This window comes from Bos indicus, chromosome 4 (genome assembly GCF_029378745.1).
Source record: "Bos indicus isolate NIAB-ARS_2022 breed Sahiwal x Tharparkar chromosome 4, NIAB-ARS_B.indTharparkar_mat_pri_1.0, whole genome shotgun sequence".
NCBI classification, from domain to species: domain Eukaryota; kingdom Metazoa; phylum Chordata; class Mammalia; order Artiodactyla; family Bovidae; genus Bos; species Bos indicus.
Window position 1 is genome coordinate 43,021,816 of NC_091763.1, and position 27,992 is coordinate 43,049,807.

At 36.5% G+C, this 27,992-nt stretch overlaps 1 protein-coding gene across 12 annotated transcripts in view; it reads left to right on the forward strand.

Annotated features, from left to right (window-relative positions):
• MAGI2 (membrane associated guanylate kinase, WW and PDZ domain containing 2) overlaps positions 1–27,992 on the forward strand; it is a 1,460,538-nt gene that overhangs the window by 902,161 nt on the left and 530,385 nt on the right. For all 12 annotated transcript variants that reach the window (XM_070787194.1, XM_070787197.1, XM_070787196.1 and 9 more), the window contains one exon: positions 17,625–17,840. In XM_070787194.1, coding sequence (XP_070643295.1) covers positions 17,625–17,840 — 216 coding nt within the window. The remainder of the gene's footprint in view (positions 1–17,624; positions 17,841–27,992) is intronic.

Genomic DNA, 27,992 nt, shown 5'->3' on the forward strand with positions numbered 1-27,992 from the left:
GCAAATGTATTCCTTTGGCCTAGAATGCTTTTCTTGTACATCTTGAACCTATACCAGGTTCTACTCACCTTTCTAATTTCAATTTAGACATCAATACCATGGGAAGCTAGCCTTTCACTAACTCTACCCCTGTCCCCACTGTCAGAAGCAAGAAATGACTAGTCTACTCTGGTTATCAGTCTGGAAAAGAAGACCCTACTACTGTAGTAAATAGAGTGTGGGAAGAGAAGTTATTCATTACATTAAACCTGCCATCAAATATACCTTCAGTTAGTTTCATTTCATCAAAAGTGAAACTTTAATTTTCAAACCACATAGCCCTTGAGTTACTGGAATGGTTGAAGTATTTTATAGACTGTGTCATGAGTTAAATTGAGAAAGGGGAAACTTATCTAGCTAACTAGTTAGCAGAATTTTACAGTTAGCTTTTATAGGCAACTAAATTTGTTTGGGAGAAGAACACACATATAAACACACACATATTCTCATATATATCAACTTCCATATAGCTCAGTTATTTAACCTTAAGAAGAGTCTTTGAGACAAGTTTCAGAAACCATAAAGACATTTTATTTCCCATAGTTATAAAAGTCACATGCATTTCTTAAAAATCTGTATTGGCCTGGAAATATTTTGGCCTGGATAGTGGGAGGCGGGACTGGGTTTTTAACCATATCCCATTTTTTTTTTTTTCTTAACAAGCCTAACCTCAACTCAGTACTCAGAACACCACTACTTGACATTTGTAGCTATTGTCAGTTTCTACTTTTGTGTTTGTGTGGTTTTTTGACGAGTATCTGTCTCCTCAGTAGAAGGTGAACTCAAAGAGGACTTGCTTGCGTTTTTCATCATTGTGCCTTTAGATAATTTGTGCCTGGCACATAGCAGGCTCTTAGTAAATATTTGCTGAATAAATGACAGAATTCAGCTTATGAGAGTCTCAAATCCCTGGTGACCCTTGAAGAGTTTTCCTAACTGAACCTCTTGTCCCTCAGTGTCTGTTATGGCCCTAGACCTTTGGATTGACTCTTACCCTCACCTATGCCCACTCCTATCCTTTATGGATGCCATTACCTGTTACCAGTAATTGACTACTTACTGAGTTTTATTGTTTTCATAAGAACTAGAAGAGGAATTGAAACATTATGCAATCTAAACCTTATAATTTTTACATCATCTGTGCTTGCTAACTTGCTTCAGGCATGTTCGACTCTTTGTGACCCAACAGACTGCAGCCTGCCAAGCTCCTCTGTCCATGGGATTCTCTAGGCAAGAAAACTGGAGTGGGTTGCCATGCCCTTCTGCAGGGGATATTCTTGACCAAGGGGTTGAACCCAGGTCTCCGGTACTGTAGGCAGATTCTTTACCATCAAGGCCGCCAGGCTAGCCCTTTGACATCATAAATCAGTGTAAAAATGATAACTGGGATGCTTTCTTTTTTATGCCTTCATCAAGATATACCTTCATCAAAATCTGTGGATTTTACACTTGTAAAGTTTCTCATTTCAAACCAGCCACATTTCAAGTCCTCAACAGCTAGATGTAACAAATAGCTGCCATATTGGGTAGTATAGCTTAGTACGTTATCAGCTCTTAAGTGATGACAGATGAGCACACATGCATGATTTTGTGCAGAATGTCACTCAGGAATAATATTGGAACTTTATGAAAAGGCACATTCCAGTCTTCATCTCCATCCTACTCTTCTCATCTTTTTCCTTTTTAAACCTTTTCTTCCAGTTCTCTCTTATTCTCTTCCTCTTGCTTCTTATTTTTCTTCTTACTTTCCATTTTTTTCTGCACATTTCTCCCTCTACTTTTCCTTCATTAATGCAAGAATTTCTTTGCAATAAACTTTTGTTTCTGATACTTTCGAATTTACTACACAATGATAAGGACAATGTGAAAGGCAAATTTATAATGTAAAAATTTGAGGCTTGTGGAAGTTTTACCTCAATAAAAAATACATCTTAAAAGAATTAGTGGTTGATTTCTGGAGTTTATTAACTGCCAATAGTTCTGACATAATTATCTTTGTCACAGGTTGATATTCATAGATAGTAGATATGTTGATTCAGGAAAAAAAAATATGCATTATTCAAGACTTGTTATAATTACACAAAGCCTCATAGTTAAATGTCAGCAGTTCTTATTTTCTTTGGTCTTTTAGGTTGATCATTGTTTCCCTGGCTTATAAGTTGGTTCTACTTAATTCTAAATTGTTGCTTACTTTATAGTTTAACAGCTAGGATTTACACTTGTCTCTCACAAATCACAATGAAAATTTTGACTTTTTTCCTATGTTTTTATTTAATTTTTTAAATTACTTTTAAAAGTCATAAATTTTTAAAGTATCACATGAACTAAAATATAAAGTTGAAGTAATTCATATATGGCCTTCCACAAAGTAATCACAGTTCACATCCTGTCGGGGATATACTTAAGGGCTTTCTAATACTTAAGGGCATGAATTCAAGTGAAAGTCTTGGAACAAAAATAGAAATACTCTATAACTACAACCATTTTCCCAGAAGGGAATGTGCAAAGAAATATGAAGAGAGAGTAATATGACAGTTCTCCACATTTGTGTCAAGAAAGCAAAAGAGTCCAGGCCTTCAAGTAATTGAAATTGTTGGCTAAAATTTATTGCCATTCTCTCCTCATTGTCTCAGGGCTTTCTGATATGATGATGTTGTTTTTCACTCGCTCAGACCTGTCTCACTCTTTGCCACCCCATGGACTGCAGCCTGCCAGGCTTCCCTGTCCATCACCATTTCCCAGAGCTTGTTCAAACTCATGTCCATTGAGTCGGTGATGCCATCCAACCATCTCATCCTCTGTCATCCTCTTCTCCTCCTGCCTTCAATCTTTCCCAGCATCAGGGTCTTTTCCAGTGAGTCAGTTCTTTGCATCAGGTGGCCAAACTGTTGGAGTTTCAGCTTCAACATCAGTCCTTACAGTGGATATTCAGGGTTGATTTACTTTAGAATTGACTGGTTTGACCTCCTAGCAGTCCAAGGAGAAGTCAAGAGTCTTCTCCAACACCACAGTTCATAAGCATTAATTCTTCAGTGCTGAGCCTTCTTTCCAACTCTCACATCCATACATGACTATGGGGGAAAAAATCATGTCTTTTACTAGATAGACCATTGTCAGCAAAGTAATGTCTCTGCTTTTGAATACACTATCTAGGTTTGTCAGGGCTTTTCTTCCAAGGAACAAGCATCTTATCATTTCGTGGCTGTAGTCACCATCTGCAGTGATTTTGGAGCCGAAGAAAATCAAGTCTGTCACTGTTTCCATTGTTTCCCCATCTATTTGCCATGAGGTGATGGGACTGGATGCCATGATCTTAGTTTTTTGAAAATTGAGTTTTAAGCCACCTTTTCCACTCTTTCACCTTCACAAGAGGCTCTTTAGTTTCTCTTTGCTTTCTGCCATAAGGTTAGTATCACCTGCATATATGAGGTTATTGATATTTCTCCCCTGCCATCTTGCTTCCAGCTTGTGCTTCATCCAGCCCGGCATTTCTCATGATGTACTCTGCATATAAGTTAAATAAGCAGGGTGTCTATATACAGCCTTGATGTACTCCTTTCCCAATTTTGAAGCAATCCATTGTTCCATGTTCTATTCTAACTGTTGACTCTTGACCTGCATAGAGGTTTCTCAGGTGACAGGTAAGGTGGACTAGTATTCCCATCCCTTGAAAAAATTTCCACATTTTGTTGTGATCCACACAGTCAAAGGCTTTAGTGGATGTAGTCAATGAAGCAGAAGTAGATGCTTTTCTGGAATTCCCTTACTTTGTCTATGATCCAACAGATATTGGCATTTTGATCTCTGTTTCCTCTGCCTTTTCTAAATCCAGCTTAAACATCTGGAAGTTCTCAGTTTATATACTGTTGAAGCCTAGCCTGGAGAATTTGATGCATTACTTTGCTAGCATGTGGAAAGAGTGCAATTGTGTGGTAGTTTGAACATTCTTTGACATTGCCCTTCTTTGGGATTGGAATGAAAACTGATCTTTTCCAGTCCTGGGCCACTGATGAGTTTTCCAGATTTGCTGGCATACTGAGTGCAGCACTTTACCAGCATCATCTTTTAGATTTGAAATAGCTCAACTGGAATCACATCACCTCAGCTAGCTTTGTTCGTAATGTGCTTCCTAAGGCCCACTTGACTTTACACTCCAGGATGTCTGTCTCTAGGTGAGTGATCACACCATCATGTTTATCTGAGTCATGAAGGTCTTTTTTTGTATGATTCTTCTGTGTATTCTTGCCACCTCTTCTTAATATCTTTGATTTCTATTAGGTCCATACCCTTTCTGTCCTTTATTGTGCTCATCTTTGCATGAAATATTCCCTTGGTATCTCTAATTTTCATGAAGAGATCTCTGGTCTTTCCTATTTATTGTTTTCCTCTATTTCTTTGCATTGTTAACTTAGAAACAATCTGATATGATGACAAGGATGTAAAACCTGTTGTCATTGCATCCTTTAAATACTTACAGGATTTTTGAGGTAAGTACTTTAGAACTAAAACCCTATTCTGTCACTTCACAAATGAAGAAACTAAAATTCGAATAGTCTCATGCCTAATCCAAGGTCTTTTAGGAAGTCAGTCGTAGAACCTTGATTAGGATCCAGATCCTCTGACTATGTGCTGCAGTCTTTCACATGCATGCTTGGAATAATCCAGCAAACAAAATTCCCAAGTAGAAGTTAAATTTTTCTGCTTTCTATTAGCATCTAAAAATTAGATATTTTGGCAGATTTCTTAAGTCATTAGCCAATAATCAAATTATAGTTAATCAGAATTTCCCTAGATATCATACTTGCAAGACAGTAAGAAAAGAAAGTCTTATAGGTCTCCTAATTTCTTGGTAACTTCATGCTATCACAGCTAATAGCACCATTGAGAGAAGGAAGTTGTATGAGAAGCTATAAATGCTGTGTAAGAAAATTAATACTGTCCTTGAATGATTCAGTTTCCTTTATCAATTTTTGAAGAAGTAAATTTAATCAAGATGACTATCACAGAAATCCACTGAGCTTTTTGCAAACATTCATTTAAAAACTCATCAAAATTTCACTTCCACTTATTTACTGAACCATGAAGGGACTGTCTGTCTCTTAAGGACCAAGCTCACTAGACACTCAAAAACTTAAACATTAATTGCATTAGTAACAAAGTTGCAAATGGTTTCTGTTTAAAAAAAGAAGCATGTGAATTTGGTACTAACTGGAATTATAATACAAATTATTTTTTTCTCAGTGCTGTTTTCCAAAAATCTTCATATTGATCTTTCCTTACGTTCCCCAAGGATCATCATATTTATTTTACCAGGTGCCCTGACTACCCAAGAGAATATCTGCATTTGAGAGTACCAAAAACTAAGTTCTTCTGAAATTTATGTGAGTGAGAGTCACTCAGTCGTGTCCAACTCTTTGCGATCCCATGGACTATACAGTCCATGGAATTCTCCAGGCCAGAATACTGGAGCAGGTAGCCTTTCCCTTCTCTAGGGCATCTTCCCAGCCTAGGGATCAAACCCAGGTCTCACGTATTGCATATGGATTCTTTACCAGCTGAGCCACCAGGAAAGCCCAAAATATATGTTACACCCCTGAAAGGACCAAATCTAACAATCAACTTTTTGGATTAGGATTAAAAGTTGTTAATATTCAAGATACATTAAGCCAATTTTTGGTGTTGGCATTAAGTTTGAATTAGTTTATCAGAGTGGTGATCCAGTCACTTAGCATAACTAAAGAAAATTAGAAATGGGACACATATACTGTATAGAAGAAAAAGAAAACTGGAATTATTATGAGCACGGGGTGTGAAAGAGGAGTCTCATGAGAGAAGTATGAGGCAGTGGATTCTGAGTACTATGGAGTATGTTACCAGAGATAACAAGAGGAAGAAAAACGAATATGAGTAATCTGTTTTTACACCATCACCATGAACCAACAATTTCTCTGTGATTTGTGACTAAAAAGGATTCTTCAGCCTTAAGATGGGCTCCACACACAAGTCCATATTTATATTATTCACTTGAAACATTTTTTTCTTTTTTTTACTTTCTAACTTATAAGTTGATAATAAAGTCAGAAGTAAAATTTTCAGGTTAAGTCAAGATAAAGTGATAAAATGAATGATTAGGAAGCAAGATGGATGAGAGTTGTTAAGAAATGTACATCTGTTGGGTGCTTAATAATATTTTCATGAATTCAGTACAGCAAAGCAGTAAGCAAAAGAAACCTCATTGACACAGTGTTACCTGAAGTGGTCAGTGTATTCTGGTGTTTTACTCAATTCTCTCATTCATTTAAAGAAGAGATTTTCACTTTATTGTTTCTGAGAAGAATGAGTCAGATGATGACCTGAGTGTTATTTGATAAAATAAGGCTGTACTGTTCAGTATAGTAGTCACTAGGCACACATGGATATTCAGCACTGAAAATGGGGCTTGTCTGAATCAAAATGCACTTTTAAGTGTAAACTATCCATTGAGTTTTGAAGACTTAGTAAGAAAAAAGGTAAAAATAGTGCATCCATAACTTTTAGTATTATATTACATTGAAAATATTATATTTTGTATATGTGGCTAAAGTCAGATATATCATTACAATAACTCTCACCTTCTCCCCTTTTCAGTGTCACTAATTAGAAAATTTTAAATGACATATGACTTGTGTATTTGTGACTGATATAACATTTTTACAAGACAGAACTGCTCTAAGAAATTTAATATTACTTAAATGTGATATGTTTATGCATTGGGTTTGTAAGTTTTTTTATGTTAGTATCATTATAAATGTTCAAATGCTTTACTTTGAAAGCAAACATATATTTGACATTGAAAAATCAAATGTAACTTCCTTCTGTTCTCTTAAGGATTTCTTTGCATGATTTCTTTATATATTTTATTTGGCACAGGCGGGAAATGTTCAGAATACTTCAGCATAATGCTTGAATGAAGAATCGCTAAAGTAAAGGATATCTAGTTTTCTTTAAAGAAGGACACGACATACACTAACCAGTCGATATAGTTCAGTTTAGCAAAGATTTGTTCTATGTCTCTAAATATTGGCTAACACAAATAAATGGAAATTTGGCCCAAATGACCACAAGGAACTCAATGAGAACTTGAAAACAAGTTTCAGACAATGTTAGATTAAACCACCTACTCAATTTCTGGAGCGTATTGATGAACAACTAAAGACAGTGATATCCAGAATGCATGTGGATCCTATTATCTAACCAGCATTCATTAATTTCAAATATACTTGAAATTCTTAGGTGAGGATTGTGGCAGAATAATTCAGTTTTGCCTGTGGAAAAAAACATAATTTTTCACGTTGTCTACACAATTGTCCACATTTTGAAAGTCATATTCAACAATGAATTTTCAAATAATTTAGTAATTTATTGTTTAGTAATTTAATGCAGATATCAGTGATCATTTAAAAATTTTTTTTTGTATTTCTGTCACATGTGAGATAAATGCTTTTCACCACAAGAGAAAAATATATCTTCTTTTAAGGTCAGAGCATCTTTTTGCATTTTGGTTTCAAGCTACTAACTATATATGACGTGCTGAAGAAATGATGCCTTCTACGGGAAGATCAAATTTAAGTATCAGACCTGCTTGCAAAAATAACTTCAAAAATCAGTTGACAGAAGCATTCTGCCGTGAGACTTTGAGTGTTATTTTCTGCTAGGAAGTATAATTTTAAAACAATGTTTTCTATGGTACATTTACTAACTTTGCTTTATATTTACGGAATTTCTATTTTACTAACTGTAGGCATATGACTGTGATTCTTGCCATGGCAAGACCATCTTATGATAATTTTTGGTACTAATTTTCAGTCATTTACTATCCCATATGTAACATGTTGAACATGTCTTGAAGTTTGAATTAGAATCCTTTGATGACTTATTTGTTTCTGTTAATACAAATTTAAACCTCTGATGTGATAAAAATAGTTATTTACTTATAATCTGTCATGTTTTATAGCGCAGTTAAGTGTGCAGGGACCTAGAACTCTGTTCTCTCCATTTAATGTCGGAGTCATTTTATGCAGGTGCCATTAGGATGCCAAGTATCAAAACTCCTCACTCCATTTATAAAACTGTAAAAAACAAGTGATTAGACTGTCAGCCTCTTAAATTTTGCCATTATTCTTTCCAACACAAGCTCTCTGGGGATCTCAGTGATAGACTGTGTTGTATGCATACCCTGAAGTGTCTGTAGGCAGTCATCTCTCTTCCACCAAATAATTATCCGAAATGAATTCTTTCTGGGTACCGAAATGGGAATAAAAGCACTGAGAATATAGGGGAGAAATGAGGGTCAAGACCTTAATCTGTGAGTTATCTTGATGACAAGAATATTACCTTTCAAAAGTCCATCTCCACTTGGGTGCTGTGTGGAATGATAGATGGTTATTTAGTGTAAAATCTACACATGTTATTATCATACACCCAAAGGACTGAACCCACAGAGCCAACATCTGCGTCTACTACTTAAAAAGACAAATGAACTAAACAACAAATCATATGTTTCTATCATGAAAACTGATCTTGTTTAAAGGGAAAAAATGTTGGGAACAAGTAAAAACATTTCAAAGTATCTCAGCACTTTCACATTTCACATTTCGTCATACCCCAAATTAGTTTTTAGTGTCTTTCCTACTTCTCATCATAACTTATAAGCAAGTTCTTATTAGAACTTATAAGCAAAAAGAATATGGTGCATCTTAGAAAATACTATTCTATTACCTATTACCCTTCAACAAAGACTATAGATACAAAAAAATATTAAGAACAGTTTATAATTTTGTATTCCTTTTTTTCCTCTGGCCTCACCATTAAAATCAGTATCTGAGGTGGGGGGAGGCGGGGGCAGAACCTGAGAAGGATCCGAAGAAAGACAAAATGCTATTTAGAAAATTTAGACTTTTTTAAAACATTATTTGTTCTAACAAGCTAGAGAAAGCAAAGGAGTAATTCTGTGATGGTCTTCAAGTATAATACACAAAAAGTCATTTGAAAAGCTCATTTTATCTCTTCTGGATGGCTTAGGAAGGGTCTGTCTAAAAGTGGTTAATGGATTAGATTTTCCAAGTATTTTCTAGGAAGGTTAATTTATAGCACTGTAATCTATTTTCATCCACTTGCAAGAAATTAAGTATAACAGTGTTCGGTGTAAATGGTCATTTATTAAATATTTTTATTATTAAACAGATTATTGACATTATAGACTATTCTTTTTATTCATATTTCTGGGAAGCTTTCTTCATATTTTTTAAAATATATATTTATTTTTGGCTGTGCTGGGTCTACGTTGCTTCATGGACTTTTCTTTGGTTCTGGCGAATGGAGACTACTCTCTAGTTCTGGTACACATGCTTCTCATTGCAGTGATTTCTCCTGTTGTAGTTGTGGGCATGCAGGCCTTAGCAGTTGTGGCACACGGGCTCAGTAGGTGCAGCTCCCAGGCTCTAGAGCACAGGCTCAGTAATTGTGGCACACAAGCATATTTTCTCCACATGTGGGATCCTCCCAGGTCAGGGATCAAACCCGTGTGTCCTCCATTGGCAGGCAGATTCTTCATGACTGAGCCACCAGGGAAGCTCATTTCGTATTTATAATGTAAGAAATGACTGTATTCACCCTGTTTCACTTTTTCATAGCTATGCTGTTGTTTAGTCGCTAAGTCATGTGTGATTCTTTTGCGACCCAATGGACTATAGCCTACCAAGCTCCTCTGTCCATGGGATTTCCCAGTCAAGAATACTAGAGTAGGTTGCCATTTCCTTCTTCCGGGAGTGTTCCTGACCCAGGGATTGAACTTGGAGAAGAAAATGATAACCCACTCTAGTATTTTTGCCTGGGAAATACCATGGATAGAGGAGCCTGGCAGACTGCTGTTCATGGGGTTGCAAAAGATTCAGACACGGCTGAGCAACTAAACAACAAAACAAAGTGATTGAAACCACATCTTCTGCATTGGTAGATGGATTCTTTACCACTGAGCCATCAGGGAAGCCCTTTGATTATCTATACCTTTATGAAAAAAAAAAAGCCATTCTTTTAAGTACTTTAAAAGCTGATGTATAAATCAAGTTTCTTAATAATTGCCTCTTTTATTTTCCAAACATTGATTCAAAATTAAACTTTCTTAATATATAGATTATCCTAATTATGATAGAATTATGTGAACAATGATATGTATCATTTCCATTTTGTCATCATTTTTAACAACTAAGTTAGTGAAACTTTGTGTTAAATTAAGATGAAACTGCTAATGAATACATCATTCATTACAAATACAGTCAGTAAAAAGTGGGCTGGAAAGCCTATAATCCCTACCCCATGCCCCCCAAACACACACACACACACACACACTCACACTCACACTCACACTCACACTCACACTCAATTTTAAAAGAAAGGAGGGAAAAAAATCACCTAAAATGTCCCTGCTTCATGATTTTGGTAGCAATCACTGATTTCTCTTTTGAAAGTGATATTTTTCTGTTCATTGGTTGTGACTTTGAGTGAAGTCCTAGAGGACTGTATCAAATTGCTCTGTACTTTTATTTATTTATCTTTCTCTCTCTCTCTCTGTCTGTCTCTCGGGAGGCATTATAGTATTTTGAAAAGAAATGCGGTTCCTCAATCAAATGGATATAGTTTTTCCACTTGCTTCATGTATAATATTGGAAATAGTTTAATTTTTTTAGAGCCTCTATTTTCCTTTAACTGCAGAGGCAGGATAACTTCATTCTAATCCCTATCAGATACAAGAGCTCAGAAGTAAAATGCCCTTTCAATGTCCAGCTCACTAAATTGCTATGATGATAATCATAGCACAGGTTATTATAGTTGCTTTTGTGGCTGTGGTCATCTTACAGCCCCACAGTTCCACTTCAGCTAAATTTCACTTTAAGGATATGAAGAGCCAGCCAGATTAGGGGACACAGGATTCAAAGTCATTTTATCTCACTGTGATCTGTGCTGTTAAACATACATACAGGTACTTCATGCTTAATGGGACAGTTTTTCCAAATTATATTTTAAAATAGTTTTGATGTTTATTTGTTTTCTGAAAACATGCTGTTGTGTTACCTACATGGCACATTTATCCTTAGTATATTGGTTTGTATATATTTAAACACCAGGATTATTTCAGTAATTAAGCTACCTGACCATTTGGCTGAATTTCAGCTTCTTTTAGGAATTTCCTGTTTCTTTGTTTTTTTTTTTTTAATTTTATTTTATTTTTAAACTTTACATAATTGTATTAGTTTTGCCAAATATCAAAATGAATCCACCACAGGTATACATGTGTCTTTGTTCTGTGTATTTGGTTTAAGCAATAGCCTATTTTCTAGGAATTGCATTTCTCAAATGTAGTAACTACATGCATTATTTCTATGCCTCTTTTAAATTGCTATTATTGCTAATAAAGATAATCTTAATGTCTTAATTAATATTTTATATTCTTTTGCATCTAAAATTTAAAGTATTAATTTCATAAACCAAATTGTAGGAAAAAATACTGCTATATGATTTATAATCACATTACACGTCAATAGATGCAATTACTTATGAATATAAATTCAACATAATCTGTTAATAATTATTTTTAGCCTGAGCTATGTGACTGAACTCACACATGCATTTCTTTCTAATTAGTAAAAGGTTCTTTTTCTACCTCACAGAGATTTAAGCCATAAAAGACAAATTGGAAAAAAAGTCACTGAAGTGCGATTCATTTTTCTTAGTACTTGTTGTTGTTATTCAGTCATTCATTCATGTCCAACTCCTTGAGACCGCATGGACTGCAGCATGCCAGGCTCCCTGTCCTTCACTATCTCCCTGAATTTACTCAACTCATGTCCATTGAGTCAATGATGCCATCCAACAATTTCATCCTCTGTCTTCCCCTTCTCCTCCTGCCTTCAATCTTTCTGAGCATCAGGGTCTTTTTTAATGAGTCAGCTTTTCACATCACGTAGCCAAATTATTAGAACTTTAAACTTCACTTTCACTTTTCACTTTCATGCATTGGAGAAGGAAATGGCAACCCACTCCAGTGTTCTTGCCTGGAGAATCCCAGGAACAGGGGAGCCTGGTGGGCTGCCGTCTCTGGGGTCGCACAGAGTCGGACACGACTGAAGTGACTTAGCAGCAGCAGCAGCTTCAGCATTGGTCCTTTCAATGAATATTCAGGAGTGGTTTCCTTTAGGATGGACTGGTTTGATCTCCTTGCAGTCCAAGGGACTCTTGAGACTCTTCTCCAACACCCCAGTTCAAAAGCATCAATTCTTCCACACCCAGTCTTCTTTGTGTTCCAACTCTTACATCCATACATAACTATTGGAAAAACCATAGCTTTGACTAGATGGACCTTTGTCAGTAATGTAATGTTTCTGCTTTTGAATATACTGTCTAGGTTTGTCGTGGCTTTTCTTCTAAGGAGCAAACATCTTTTAATTTCATGGCTGTAGTGATTTTGGAGCCCCCAAAAATAAAGTCTGTCACTATTTCCATTGTTTCCCCATCTATTTGCCATGAAATGATGGGACTGAATGCTATGATCTTAGTTTTCTGAACGTTGAGTTTTAAGCCAACTTTTTCACTCTTTTTTCACATTCATCAAGAGACTCTTTAGTTTCTGTTTTTTTCTGCCATAAGGGTGGTGTCATCTGCATATCTGAGGTTATTGATATTTCTCCTGGATCTTGATTCCACTGTGCTTCATCCAGCCCAGTATTTCTAGCAATGTACTCTGCATATAAATTAAATAAGCAGGGTGACAATATATAGCCTTAATGTACTCTTTTCCCAATTTTGAACCAGTCCATTGTTCCATGTCTGGTTCTAACTGTTGCTTCTTCACCTGTATACAGGTTTCACAGGAAGTGGGTAAGTTGGTCTGGTATTCCCATCTCTAAGAATTTTCCACAGTTTGTTGTGATCCATACAGTCAAAGGCTTTAGCTTAGTCAATGAAGCAGAAGTAGATGTTTTTCTGGAATTGTGTTGCTTTTTCTATGATCCAACGGATGTTGGCAATTTGATCTCTAGTTCCTGTGTGTTTTCTAAATCTAGCTTGTGCACCTGGATGTTCTCAGTTCACGTACTGTTGAAGTCTAGCTTGAAGAGTTTTGAGCATTATCTTGCTAGCTTGTGAAATGGGCGCAATTGTGTGATAGTTTGAACATTTTTTGGCATTGCCCTTCTTTGAGATTGGAATGAAAACTGACCTTTTCCAGTCCTGTATCCACTGCTGAGTTTTCCAAATGTGCTGGCATAGTGAGTGCAGCACTTTCACAGCATCATCTTTTAGGATTTGAAGTAGCTCAGCTGGAATTCCATCACCTCCACTAGCTTTATTCATAGTGATGCCTCCTAAGGCCAACTTGACTACACACTCCAGGATGTCTGGTGCTAGGTGAATAACCACACCATTGTGTTTATCTATATCATTAAGATCTTTTTCATACAGTTCTGTGTATTCTTGGCATCACTTCTTAATCTCTTATATTTCTGTTATGTCCTAACTTATTTCTGTCTTTTATTGTGCCTATCTTGGAATGAAATGTTCCCTTGGTATCTCTAATTTTCTTGAAGAGATCTCTAGTCTTTCCCTTTCTACTATTTTCTCTATTTCTTTGCATTGTTCACTTAAGAAGGCTTCTTATCTCTCCTTGCTATTCTTGGGAACTCTGCATTAAGTTGGGTATATTTTTTCCTTCTCCTTTTCCTTTCACTTCTTTCTTCAGCTATTTGTAAGGCCTCCTCAGACAACCATCTTGCCTTGTTGCATTTCTTTTTCTTGGGGATGATTTTGGTCACTGCCTCCTGTGCAGTGTTACAAATCTCTATCCATTGTTCTTCAGGCACTCTGTCAGATCTAATCCCTTGAATCTGTCACTTCCACTGTATAATCATAAGAGATTTGATTTAGGTCAACCCCTCAATGGCCTAGTGGCTTTCCCTATTTTCTTCAATTTAAGTCTGAATTTTGCAATAAGGAGTTCATGATCTGAGTCACAGTCAGCTCCAGGTCTTGTTTTTACTGACTATTCAGAGCTTCTCCATCTTTGGCTGCAAAGGATATAATCAGTCTGATTTTAGTATTGACCATCTGGTGATGTCCATGTGTAGAATCGTCTCTTATGTTTTCAGAAGAGGGTGTTTGCTATCTTAGCAAGGCTCTGTTAGCTTTACCCTGCTTTATTTTGTACCCCAAGGCCAAACTTGCATGTTATCCCATTTATCTCTTGGCTTCCTACTTTTGCATTCCACTCTGTTATGATGAAAAGGGCATCTTTTTTTGATGTTCGTTCTAGAAGGCCTTGTGGGTCTGCAAAGAACCGTTCAGCTGAATTCAGCTCTTTTGGCACTAGTGGTTGGGCATAAACTTGGATTACTTGTGGTGCTGAGTGGTTTTCCTTGCAAAGGAACCAAGATCATTGTCATTTTTGAGATTGCACCCAAGTACTGCATTTTGGACTCTTTTTTTTTTTTTTTTTTTTTTTACTATGAGGGCTACTCCATTTCTTCTAAGGGATTCTTGCCCACAGTAGTAGATATAATGGTCATCTGAATTATATTCTCCCATTCCTGTCGATTTTAGTTCACTGATTCCTAAAATGTCAATGTTCACTCTGTTTTTTCCCTCGATGTTCACTCTTGCCATCTCTTCTTTGACCACCAATTTACCTTGATTAATGGACCTAACATTTCAGGTACCTATGCAGTATTTTTCTTTACAGTATCAGACTTTACTTTCACCACTACATCCACAACTAGGCATCATATCTACTTTGGCTCAGCCTCTTCATTCTCCCTGGAGCTACTTCTCCACTCTTCCCCAGTAACATATTAGACACCTAGTGACCTGGGGGGCTCATCTTTCAGTGGTTGCTCAGACAGTAAAGAATCGCCTGCAATGCAGGAGAACTGGTTTCAATCCCTGGTTGGGAAGATCCCCTGGAGAAGGGAATGACTACCCACTCCAGTATTCTTTCCTGGAGAATTCCATTGACAGAGGAGCTTGGTGAGGGCTATAGTCCATGGGATCTCAAAAAGTTGATCACAGTTGAGCAACTAACACTTTTACTTTTCTTAAGTTCAGTTCAATCACTCAATCATGTCTGACTCTTTGTGACCCCATGGACTGCAGCACGCCAGGCTTCCCTGTCCCTCACCAACTCCTGGAGCCTATGCAAACTCACTTTTCTTAGTACTATATATATTTGGAAGCACTAAAAAGTCAGAACACTGCTTAAAATTATACTGCTTATTGGAACATGCAGGACTATTTACTAATTTACATTATATTTATTACATAATAAGTTAAGTGTTATGATTCTGTGGGAAACACAGCAATATACTAAGAACTCTGCTAGGTCTTTTGGGTGCTGTAATACAGTAATAGTTCATAGACTTCTAGGAACAACTAACAGTTTTTGTTTGCTCAGAATTTGGCGAGTGCATTCAAAGGTCTGATTCATTTGAAATGCTCTAAATCAAATTAGAAAGCAACCTTTAGCAAAATACGTAACATCCACTTTTCAGACTTCTGTTTAAAAGTTCTACATGTTTAAGAACCACTTCATGTGATAATTTTTTTTCTGGTATTGTTCTTACAACTGTGAATATCTGTGAAAATGGGCAACAGTGGCAGTGGCATGGCTGGCCTCCAGAACCATCACTCACTTCATGCCAGCCTGAAGTTTACACTGCCGTTAAAATGGGCAGTTTCACAGTTTATGAAGCTCTTCCTCATACATCCTTACTTCATCGTCACAACAACCCAGTTGGGCACATGTAGTGAAGGTTTGTATTTTCTGCCTGTCCACCATCTCAAAGCCCTTCCTGTCTCAGGGAGAACCATGATATACAATGGATGAAAATAGGGCTCTAGACTCCCCCGTGAAATCTAAGGAGGGCAGTCCTCCTCAGCAGCTCAGGGGCTGTCTTGTGCCTGTGATTCAGCCAATGAGATGACCTTTCCTGAACGTTTCCCTGGAAATGAATAAGCTCAGAGCCTCTAAGAAGAGTTTAAGTTCATCCCCACCAGGGTGGCTGCCACTGAGGGTTGAGTCTGAGGTAGTGGGATCTGCTAGGCTTCAGAGTCCAGGGCCAGCACACAAAGCCTGGGTGTCCAGACAGAACTTCTCTGTTTCTGCCCTTTTTCCCCAAGATTTTCCAGTCTCTTCCCTCAAGTAGCCATCTCACATCTTCTCATCCTTATCATTTTTAATTTAACTAGAGTATGTTTTAGTTGTTTGCAGTTCACAATACAGGTGATTTTAACAAGTATTGCCATTCCCAATGTATAGATGAAGAGAGTGAGCCTTACTGAGTTACTTAAATTGTAGTTACATAGAAACTACACATCTAGACCCCGTCACTTCTACTTAAGAATTGTTTCTTTCACACCACACTGTCTTCCCAGTTACCTTCATGGCCTCTGCAGGTAGTGAGATGGGTTTTCCTCTCTGTGTCTCCTTGTTTGAGTGCTTAATCCTATTTCCTGTTTTAATGCTTGTCTGCTTACTATCAAATGTGCCTAGACCCTTGAGCATCTGGAAGACAAGGATTGCATTGTAGTCATCATTTTCTCTCAGAGGTATACTGGAGTGCTTGGGTTCATAGTCAATGCTAAATAAAGACTCCAATAAATGAATGAGCAACGGTGTTCATAAACTATTCAATTAATTGAAAACACAATAATGGATTTGAAGTTGATGCTGAAAGTATAACACTGATCTTTTTAAAAAATACCACTATATTTTTTTGCCAATCAAAAAATTAAAGTATTTTTTGGAAAGTAATTTGCCTTGATTATATATGGATATTCACGTAGTAAGCTCATATACCATGCCTGCTATTTGCCAGGCTCTTATTACAGAGATACACAGGAATTAGTCTCCTCTTTAACAAGTTTCGCAGGCTGATGAGAGAAACAAATGATTCTGTAGCTGAGATCATGGAACTGTGGGAAAAAGAGCTGTGGTAATCTGAAGAACGATTAGAGCAGCAGGCCCACTGTCAGCAGTCATGGGAACGACTAAAATGGCAGGGAGATGCAGCTCTGGGCAGGATGCTGTGCACATCAAAGACAACAGCCAGAGCCCTTTGAAAGCTGGAGAAAAGCACAGTGTGTTTGTGCCTTTGCAGAATGTTGTGAGATTTGCTTTAAAAAAAAAAAGTTACCTATTGTCTTATTCAGAAATAATTATTCTTAAAAAATTTATAAGAAAAACTTGTTATCAAACTTTTGATTAATTTGAAATTGCTGTGTGCCATATCAATAAGTAAGACTATATTTTATTTGGAATTAAGGTGAAATAAAGATAGATCTGTATCTTTCCTTAAGCATTAAAGCCCAATACAAAAGAAGAAACAAATTCATGTATTAAAAACATAAAAGGCTATAAAATGATATATTTGTAGGTATATAATATATATATATTATGTATACAAACTAGGATCCACATTTGTTAATAAAATTTCCATTCTTTACAAATTATGCACATCGGTAGGAGAAATGCTTAACTTCATAATGCTTTTTATTGTTTGCAGACAATTACTACGGTACCCCAAAGCCTCCAGCAGAACCAGCACCATTATTATTAAATGTAACAGACCAGATACTTCCTGGAGCCACTCCAAGCGCTGAAGGAAAACGAAAGAGGAATAAATCAGTGAGCAACATGGAGAAAGCAAGCATAGAGCCTCCTGAGGAGGAAGAGGAAGAGAGGCCTGTGGTCAATGGAAATGGAGTAGTAGTGACACCAGGTTAGTCATTTACGTTTGTCATAGGTTCAGCAGTTCTTCTGGAAATAGCTGAATATATACTATATCTGTGTTCAAACATATTGTCAGTAATGCCTAACGCGGCTCCCATCGGGAGCCGCGTTAGGCATTACTGACAATATATATAGTTCATTCATATATATTTTTTCACATTTATTTTCAGGTGTGTATGTATGCATGTGTGTGTGTCTGTGTGTATATGTACATATGTATGTGTATATATATGTATATATATGTGTGTGTGTGTATATATATATATATAATGTTTACAGTTATCTTCCAGGAGAGGATTATGATATCAAATGGGAAGGATATGATTCTTGTGTCTGAATTTATTAGTTTAAATTTTGGTGTATCTCACGATTTATTCAACTTCCTCTATTTCTGGTTTTACTCATACAATTTTAGTGGCAATATGGTGAGTAGTTTGGGGCTTCCCTGATAGCTCAGTTGGTAAAGAATCCACCTCCACTGCAGGAGACCTGGGTTCAATTGCTGGGTTGGGAAGATCCCCTGGAGAAGGGAAAGGCTACCCACTCCAGTATTCTGGCCTGGAGAATTCCATGGACTGTGTCCCAAAGAGTTGGACATGACTGAGAGACTTTCACTTTCAGTGAGTGGTTTAAATCTTAGAAGGTGTTATAAGTCATGAATACGACTGTGTCACATTGTGAAATATTTTTTGTTAGTTAATATTAGATATTAATTAGATACAGTTATCCTTATAAACCTTACTATACTTTCAGCTCTGTGAATAGAGGTTGTGTCATGTGATTTAGTTAACAACATCAATGAATACAGTCCACAGAATAACTGAAGTTACAAAATGTCCATGTATTTATCCTTCCACCTTTATCACACAATCTGGCAATTTGGAGAAAGCATCTTCACAATTGATATCATGAAGGCAATTACCTTGAACAAGGGAAAGATATTATCCCTTTAATTTATCATCTGTCATATCCTTATATAAAAAGTATTAGACAGATATAAAGTGTGTTTGTGCAAGGTAGGCATTTGCAATTTCCTTATGCTTGTTGCTAATGTAGTACAAAAATTTATTTATAGTATAGATTTTTCATAATCTTATTCATAATAACCAAAACTAAACTATGACATTCTCTTTGCCTGTAATCTTGGAAAAAGTTTCTAAAGTTTTGTTTTACTTATTTATTTGTTAATAATGGCATATCATTATTTTAATGGGCATTGAAAGTCTAAGAGCTGTGTTAAAACCATTGAAAACAATGTTAATACATGTATCTTGCAAACATTATTCTTAAGATATTTCCTACAACTACTTTGATGTCTATACTTTTTACTTATCACTATGCTGCTTCTAGGAGAAGGAAATGGCAACCCACTCCAGTGTTCTTGCCTGGAGAATCCCAGGGACAGGGGAGCCTGGTGGGCTGCCGTCTACGGGGTCGCACAGAGTCGGACACGACTGAAGGGACTTAGCAGCAGCAGCATACTGCTCCTATAGCAACATATTATTTGAATTTTCATACCTAATTATTTTTTATCAAAGAAAAGTTTCATAAGCCTAATTTTACCTTCATTTTCCATAATACCTGTATAAATGTTCTTCATTAAATATAAGGAGACCAAACATTCAATATGTGTCAATCAAGGTATAAAACCTTAGAAAATGGTTTCATTTTGGTTAATGTATGAGGATAGCTTCCTCTATTAATATATTGGTTAAAAAATTATTCTCTGACCCCAGCAATCATTGATTTCTGGCTACAAATGCTAAAAATCAGTTTAGGTACATAGTGTAATTTATTTACTGTAAATGATCTGATAATTTTCAAGTACTTAGATACCATCTCTTTTGATTTTTGATTCTGAAATGTTTCTGTCAAAATATTTACTTTTCATCATGTAGTGGATTTAAATTAAGTTGATAAGACATAGTTTCCTTAGTTGAACTTTGATACGAAAAGCACAACAATTCAGCTAAGTGGAAGAAAATAATCACAAAAGAAGCAGGAGTTGGATGTCAAAGAGCAGTTATAGGATTTCTTACTGATTAAAACCTTATAGATAAAAATGTAAAATATATGGCCTTGATAAGGCCCAAATCATTGATTTCTGTTCCATTTATATTCTGTTTAGGGCAAATCAAATGAAACATTCTTGACATACAAATTCTCAGACTAGAAATTTATTTTAACTTGAGGGCATAGTGAATCTGGAAAGCTCCATCCCCTTTTATTCATACCTTAGACATGAGAAATATTTTGTTTTGCTTTTTATGACTAGGATGTTTTTAAGGCTCCAGGTAAAATGGACTGATTTGAACTCTTCTTAACTAACACTAGCCTTGTAACTGTCTTTGGACATCTGAGCCTGAAAATAACAGAGAACAACTATGCAGGCCAGCTTCAGGATATCTGAGTAGTCAACAGATGCCACAAACAGTTCCTCTGTGAACCTGGTATAGCAGTGGTCTTATACTACTTTTTCTTTCTTATTATGGGACTTGAAAGGTAGGAGAAAACAGCCCCAAACCAGAAAATTGTTTCATCATCCTTTATTAGAAATCCTTTGCCAAGTCCCATTTTTGAAGGGTCTTTGTTTTTCTTCATGTTTATCCAAGAGAGTTTTTAAGATAAAAAGTTTCAACAGGGATTTTAAGATAAAGCTTCTTTGCCCCCCTCGTATATACATTTACCATTTGAATCTCATCACCATTTGAACCTCACCAACTCTTCACCATTAGACCCTCATCACATTTTTTCCAGCACAGGGTCTTTGTTGTGCCTTTGTCTTCTCCCCATATACATTCATTGGATTCAGGACACTTCAAATAATATTGAGAAAATTGTTGCTTACATTTTAGTTAACACTGCCCTGTAGGAGCCTATAATAGTAATTAATATCAGACCTCAGTATAGAGCATAAATAATATAATTAATGAGATACATTTGGAAAAGGAGAAAGTTTACTGAGGTAACTTTATTCCATTATAAGTAAAATTGATAATAATGGTAATAAATAATATTAAATAATTAATTTCTTTTGGATCTTATCATGTGCTAGGAGCTCCTTAACCTCATTGTATGTATCAGTTCATTTAATTCTCTTATAGTCTTATTAGTCAAATGCTGTTTTACAGATGAAGACTGAGGTACACTACAGTTAAATATCTTGCCCTGTAACTGGAATTCATATATAGGAAATCTGGATCCAGAATCAATACTCTTAGCTGCTGTACTATCCTGAATCTTATATTAATATTACCAAATAGAAGAACAAATACATTTCTTAACAATCTGTAAACACACGCCTATTACCAAGTCCAAGCTCGCTCTGCTTGCCACAGGACAGGCCAATGAATCTGAGAGACTAGGTGTTGAGGCAAGAAAAACAACTTTATTCTGAAAGCCAGATGACTGAGAAGATAGCAGGCTAGCACCTCAAAATAACCATCTTACTAGGATCTGAACACCAGGCTCTTTTATAGACCAGAGAAGGGGGAGGTGAGGAAGCAAAGCAAAAAGGCCATTAATTGTTTCATTGGTCTATATTTCTGTTTACGTGCCAGTGCCATACTGTCTTGATGGCTGTAGCTTTGTAGTACAATATGAAGTCAGGAAGGTTGATTCTTCCAGCTGCATTCTTCTTTCTCAAGGCTGCTTTGGATATTCAGAGTCTTTTGTGTCCATATGAGTTGTGAAATTTTTTGTTCTATTTCTGTGAAAAATGCCATTGGTGATTTGATAGGGATCGCATTTGATCTGTAGGTTGCATTTGGTGGTACAGTCATTTTCAGAATATTGATTCTTCAGGAACATGGAATATCTCTCCATCTGTTTATGTCACCTTTGATTTCTTTCATTAATGTCTTATAATTTTCTGTGTACAGTACTTTTGTCTCCTTAGGTAAGTTTATTCCTAGATGTTTTATTCTTTTAGTTGCCATGGTGAATGGGATTGATTCCTTAATTGCTCTTTCTGATTTTTCATTGTTAGTATATAGAAATGCAAGTGATTTCTGTGTATTGATTTTGTATCCTGCAACTTTGCTAAATTCATTGATTAGCTCTTGTTACTTTTCTGATACTATCTTTAGGGTTTTCTATGTGCGGTATCATGTCATCCACAAACAGTGAGTGCTTTACTTCTTCTTTTCCAATCTGGATTTCTTTTATTTCTTTTGTGTTTTCTTATTAATTTTCTGTTTTGATGATCTGTTCATTGGTGTGAGTGTGAGTTAAAGTCTCCTACTATTATTGTGTTACTGCCAATTTCTCCTTTTATGTCTGTTAATGTTTGTCTTATGTATTGAGGTGCTCCTATGTTGGGTGCATAGATATTTACAGTTGTTATGGGAAATATTGCAAACATCTCCCAGAATGACAAGCCTCAGGCAGGGGATGTGTTAATTTCTTCCTTCCTGCCATTCACAGGTGGACGGGGTTGAACAAAGACACTTTAAACAGTCAGGCAGAGGAGCAGTATTCTCTGAGACAGATCTTTCTGTATGATTATAATAACAAAAGCAATGCAAAGCAAGTCAAACAATTCCAACATGGAGTCAGAATTGGCTTCTTCTCTGCAATATGACCACTATTTTACTTGTACATCTTTAAAGAAGGAATTAAAAGTTTTTACCTACTTAGTGCTTCTTATTTTTTATTCATTTCTGTAAATCATGTAAAAGGCAACTCATTTCCTTCTCTGGATATAAAATATTTCTAGTTTTATATATATATAATATTCTTTATATATGTGTGTCTGACTCTTTGCAGGTCCCATGAACTGTAGCCTTCCAGGCTCCTCTAACTATGGGATTATCCCAGCAAGCATACTGGAGTGGTTTACCATTTCCTCCTCCAGGGGATCCAGAGGAGCCTGGCAGGCTACAGTCCACGGGGTGGCAAAGATTTAGACATGACTTAGTGACTAAACAACAGCAACAGCAACTAAGTACCAAACCTACTAGTCTTTAACCCCTTATATACTTCACCAAAGTGAACTGTTTTCACTGCGGAAATAAAGGTTTTAGAGTCCTCAGTTTACCCCTATTATTCATTGTCTTGATCTTTACTCCTTTGAAATGTAGTTTGTAGAATTATATTTCTTTTGCTTTCATACCATATGTATATAAAGTCAGTGACCACTTTTAAATAGGTAATCAGTCAATTAAGTTTTACTAACATCAATGAATATTCACATACATGAATATTTATTTTATTCTAGTTTCCCTCTATTTATTCAAAATTACATTACAGAAATGTTTCTTTTTCTGATATATGTCACTTTGGTAATGGAAATCAGTGTAGTTCTACCCTTAGAAATGTAGTTTTATCCTTGTAAGTAATAAACATTACAAAAATAAAATAAAAAATGACAAGTTTCCTTTAGTGAATGCATACTATGTACAAGCTATATGGGATATATGTTATCTCTAGTCCCATAATCACAGTATATTTGCTTAAGAAATGAGATGCTCAAATTTACCTTTAAGTACTTTATTAAGGTAATGATAGCAGAGTTGAACTCTGAATCCAGGGAAACCTGAACTCGTCCTTTTCCACCATATTTCCCTGTGTTGTTAACTACGCTGAGGACAAAGTGACTTCTGACTTCTGTAAGGTAAATCACAGTCCTGTAGTTCAGTGTACTCCATCTACATTGTATTCCATTATATTTGTCCTTCAGAAAGTTCATGGAAGTGACATTAGCTCTAATGCTTGCAAGGATGATACATCCTTATATCATCTAGGAGAATTTCTCTTTAAAATGCTATTTAAAATTCATATGCTCAGGAAACCTTCCCTTGCCATCAACCTCACCTTATGTTCAAACATCTTTATCTTGGTAGAGGTGATGTTCAGCCCTGTGGCTTCAAATACTTAGATTTATCTGCAGCTTTCATTTCTCCCTTGTGTTCCAGGGCCATATTTCTAACTACTGCCCATGGACTACACACACCTCCCTCCCCAAGTATTGCTTCAGCAACTTAAATGCAGCATTCCACTTTAAACTCCTCCTAAAAAACAAACAAGCAAGCCAACTCACAAAGCATCTTAACGGTTTTCTCTAAATCTGCCTCTCACCCAGATAGTTCAGTCTGTTACTTTTCTCCTGCCTGCTGGATATGCATTATTAGATTAAAAAAATAATAATAAGATCACTGGGCCTTTAGCTTTTATCTGTGCCTTCCTTAGCCTTCCTTAGATCAGTGCCTTATCCCCTCGTTTGCGGAACACAGTCGCCTAACTTGGGCTTCCCAGGTGGCACTAGTGGTAAAGAACCCGCCTGCCAGTTCAGGAGATATAAGAGACATGAATTCAGTCTCTGGGTTGGGAAGATCCCCTGGAGAAGAAATGGCAACTCACTCCAGTCTTTTCGCCTGGAGAATTTCATATACAGAGGAGCCTAGTCCATGGTGTCGCAAAGAGTCTGACGCAACTGAAGGGACTTAGTGTGCACTTAGCATGTCACCTAACTGACCTCCTTTCCTATAGTCTCCATTCCTGTCAATTTCCCTGTTACTCTTCGATCAATTAAAAGATTTTGAACCACCATTTGGTTACATATCCTTCTCAAAACTTGGATGAGCTTCTGTTTCTAGTACTTCAAACTCTTTGGACAACTGCCTAGGTCCTCCCACACTTGACTGCAACACCTGTTATCTTTGGTTCCCCCCACTGTCTTCTCTCATCTGCATCTCATACTCAGAAAACACCTTCACCTATCTGACAAGCCTTTCCCACATTCCAACTTACTATTCTATTCACAATTCAATCAAATGTTTATATTCTCTGGTAATCATTTGTTGACTCTCATAATGAAAACCTGAGACTGTCCATTTCTGAATTATTGAAGTCCAGCTTACACTTCTCATTCATTTAGGAGATACTGGTTAGCCTGGACCTTGTAGGTAACTTTTCATAATGTGCATGTCTGTCATTCCCTCATAAATTGTAAATGTTACCAGCACAAGGATTATGTCTACTTTTTTGTTTGCCTGTGTTAGTGATTAGTATATATCATTAGTTATTTCAAATTCTTGGTAAATATTTATTTTTCCAGTCAACCAAACCTCTTGAGAATGTCAAAGCTTCACTATATCAACGTGATTATATTTATTTTATGCTCATTTTCCACTGTTCAGTGTCTTCAATATGCAGTTTCTAAGTTTGAAAGATATGAGGATTCATGATCTTACATTTCTTCAAAAGTTGTTTGAACAAAAGAAAGTAGTATATTTTAAAAGATGCATTCTTAGAGATGAGAATTAGTCAATCTTTGTACCTGTGAAAATGACCCAGATAGATAGGTGCTTAATAGATCAGTAGATAGAACTTTTTTTTTTCAGTGAAACTTTTCTGAAGAAAAACAAGTCCTGTAAACAGTAGGGTTTGGCTTGGGTTAGGCCTAATTGGGTTAGGCTTTCCTGGATTTCTTTTATTTCATGAATTATCTGCTCAACTTTTCCGGAGAGTAATTCACTATTATATTGTAGCTTCCCCTCACCAGTGATTAGTAAGCCTAGTGCAAAGAATTAGAAATGCACATATATTTTAAAGGCAGCTAAGTCTCTCTGTTAATACACACACATTTACAATGCCAGGAGGAACAGGACCCGTGAGAGCTACCTTCACCAACAAAGGGAATACAGTGTGTGTACACAGAGCTGCCTTCTCCAGGCCCCCAAGCCTGCAATTAGTGCAAATGAACTGCGTCTCCCAGAGAGCAAACAGAGTGTCCCTTATGTGATCACTGAGTGTCCTCAGCAATGATCTCAGTTCACCATTAGGGACCCGCATCCAGGTCCTGTGCTGCTTGGCACGCTGACTGTGCATGCACCATCAGTCCTGGTTCTGTGAATGAGGTCCTGTCACTGTCAAAAGAATTATGTCCTCCGTGGTGAATCTCGCTGTTTTCCTGTGAATAATGGTGCACTCTGAAACCACCCCAACGCCTATCCCCTGCTTATTTTTGTGTGGGTTCACAGAGACTGTGATGTGTGTATCCACTCAGATCTTTATCTCTCTCTTTTTTTTTTTGCAGGGGAGGTTTAATTGTATTATTTTGTTCCCAAGATAGTACTGGTTTATCTCCCCACTGGAGGGGCAGATTTCTGGAGCTGTTTTAAATAGTTAATTTTCAAAAATTAGATATTCCATTTATTAATAAATCTTTTCTTAAATGATTATTTGAACGTGAAAGCTGCCCTAATTGTAAAATGCTCCGAGTATCTACATATGATTATAAAGTAACAAGATAATCTCTTTAGAGTCTGTAGCTATGAACTTTAGTAGTAACTGTAACTATACCACTGTAAACAAACATGAAATCATGATTAATTTCAGGGATGTCATTTTAAATCAAGGCAGACTCACTTTGTGATTAAATTGAAAGGGAAGTACTATTTGAACATCTTCATGCCCAAAGAATGATTAAGCAATTTTGGAATCTTTGCACTCAACCTTTTGTAGAGTTTTTTTCTGCTTCTCTGAGTGTTTATGTGATGTATATGAGAGAGAGATTTGATACATTAAGGAGGAATGCACAGCAGGAACAACCATGGTCACACTGGGGTTTATAAAGCAGACACAGAAAGCCTGCAGCCTAGTTGAAACGTTTGTGTCTTCAGGTTCTCCAAGCATTGTTAGAGTCTAACTGTGGTATTGGAGAAGACTCTTGAGAGTCCCTTGGACTGCAAGGAGATCCAACCAGTCCATTCTGAAGGAGATCAGCCCTGGGATTTCTTTGGAAGGAATGATGCTAAAGCTGAAACTCCAATACTTTGGCCACCTCATGCGAAGAGTTGACTCATTGGAAAAGACTCTGATGCTGGGAGGGATTGGGGGCAAGAGGAGAAGGGGACAACAGAGGATGAGATGGCTGGATGGCATCACTGACTCGATGGACGTGAGTCTGAGTGAACTCCAGGAGTTGGTGATGGACAGGGAGGCCTGGCGTGCTGCAATTCATGGGGTCGCAAAGAGTCGGACATGACTGAGCAACTGATCTGATCTGAAGCTTATTTCTAGTCATGGTCATCCATTCTCTCTAGGTTTGATATTCACCCTGCCGTCTATGAGGTCCCACAGAGTTGGACACGACTGAAGTGACTTAGCAGCAGCAGCAGCTGTAGTCTGTTTTCTTATCTCATATTTCTCCTCGTGGATATGATTATCAATTCAGTGTGAAATCTTAGCTACTTTTTGTCAGACAGAAGTTGCTCTAGTTATTTCTGACTGAAGGCTGGTCTTTAAAGAGGTAAGGTCTCTGGATAAGGTCTTTCTGAGCACTCGGGGATAAAGGGACAGCACCTTTATCTTTTATTTTCTAGTTGACTTCTTGTTCTCATGAAAAAATACCTTGACTCCAATTTGGCCCCAAAGAATGACACCTGAATTATCAAGATCAAGGTCGAATAAAGTCTTCTGCCTTTTCTTTCAGCCCCTTTAATGTTCCTTAAACTTCAGAAGGTGATGTTTCATGTAGTACTAATTTGCTGATTTTTGTCAGAATTTTGAAAGATCTGAAAATTATTGTACATACATGTACATATCTTGTTTTGGTCTTTGAATATTTTCAATACTTGTGTCAACTTCTCTCAGCCCAAAGTTGGTTGAAGATTTGAGGTGCTTGTTTCTATATGATAAATATCTTCAGAATTCATTGCATTATGAAAATCATATAGCACATATAGTTTCAAAGATGTAAAGATTCGTTTTATTGCCATTATTCCAGTCTGCTTTTATTAAAATGCTAAAAATTAAAAAAAAGAATATATACTAATTAAGGCAGCACTTCTTCCTTGTCAATGAAAAGTAATTCCCTTTACTAATCTTTTCAGTAATTCTTCCCAATTTAGCTTTTTATATACCCAAATTTTTCCTGTCATCTTCCACTCATACACCTTGCATTTTTCTATTTTCATAATTCTTCATATTGTTCTTTTAGTATTCCAAAGAATGTGTAACTAATTTTGGATTATAGATATAAATGAAAAATAATTTTGAGATATTGAATATGCTTTCTTATTAATTCATATTTCCCTGACCGGCCTCCTAAGTAGATGAGATCCAATTTGGTTACATTACAGGTACAAAGTAATCCCTTTACAGGATTTGGCATTCCTGCTCCCTCAGTTGATATATC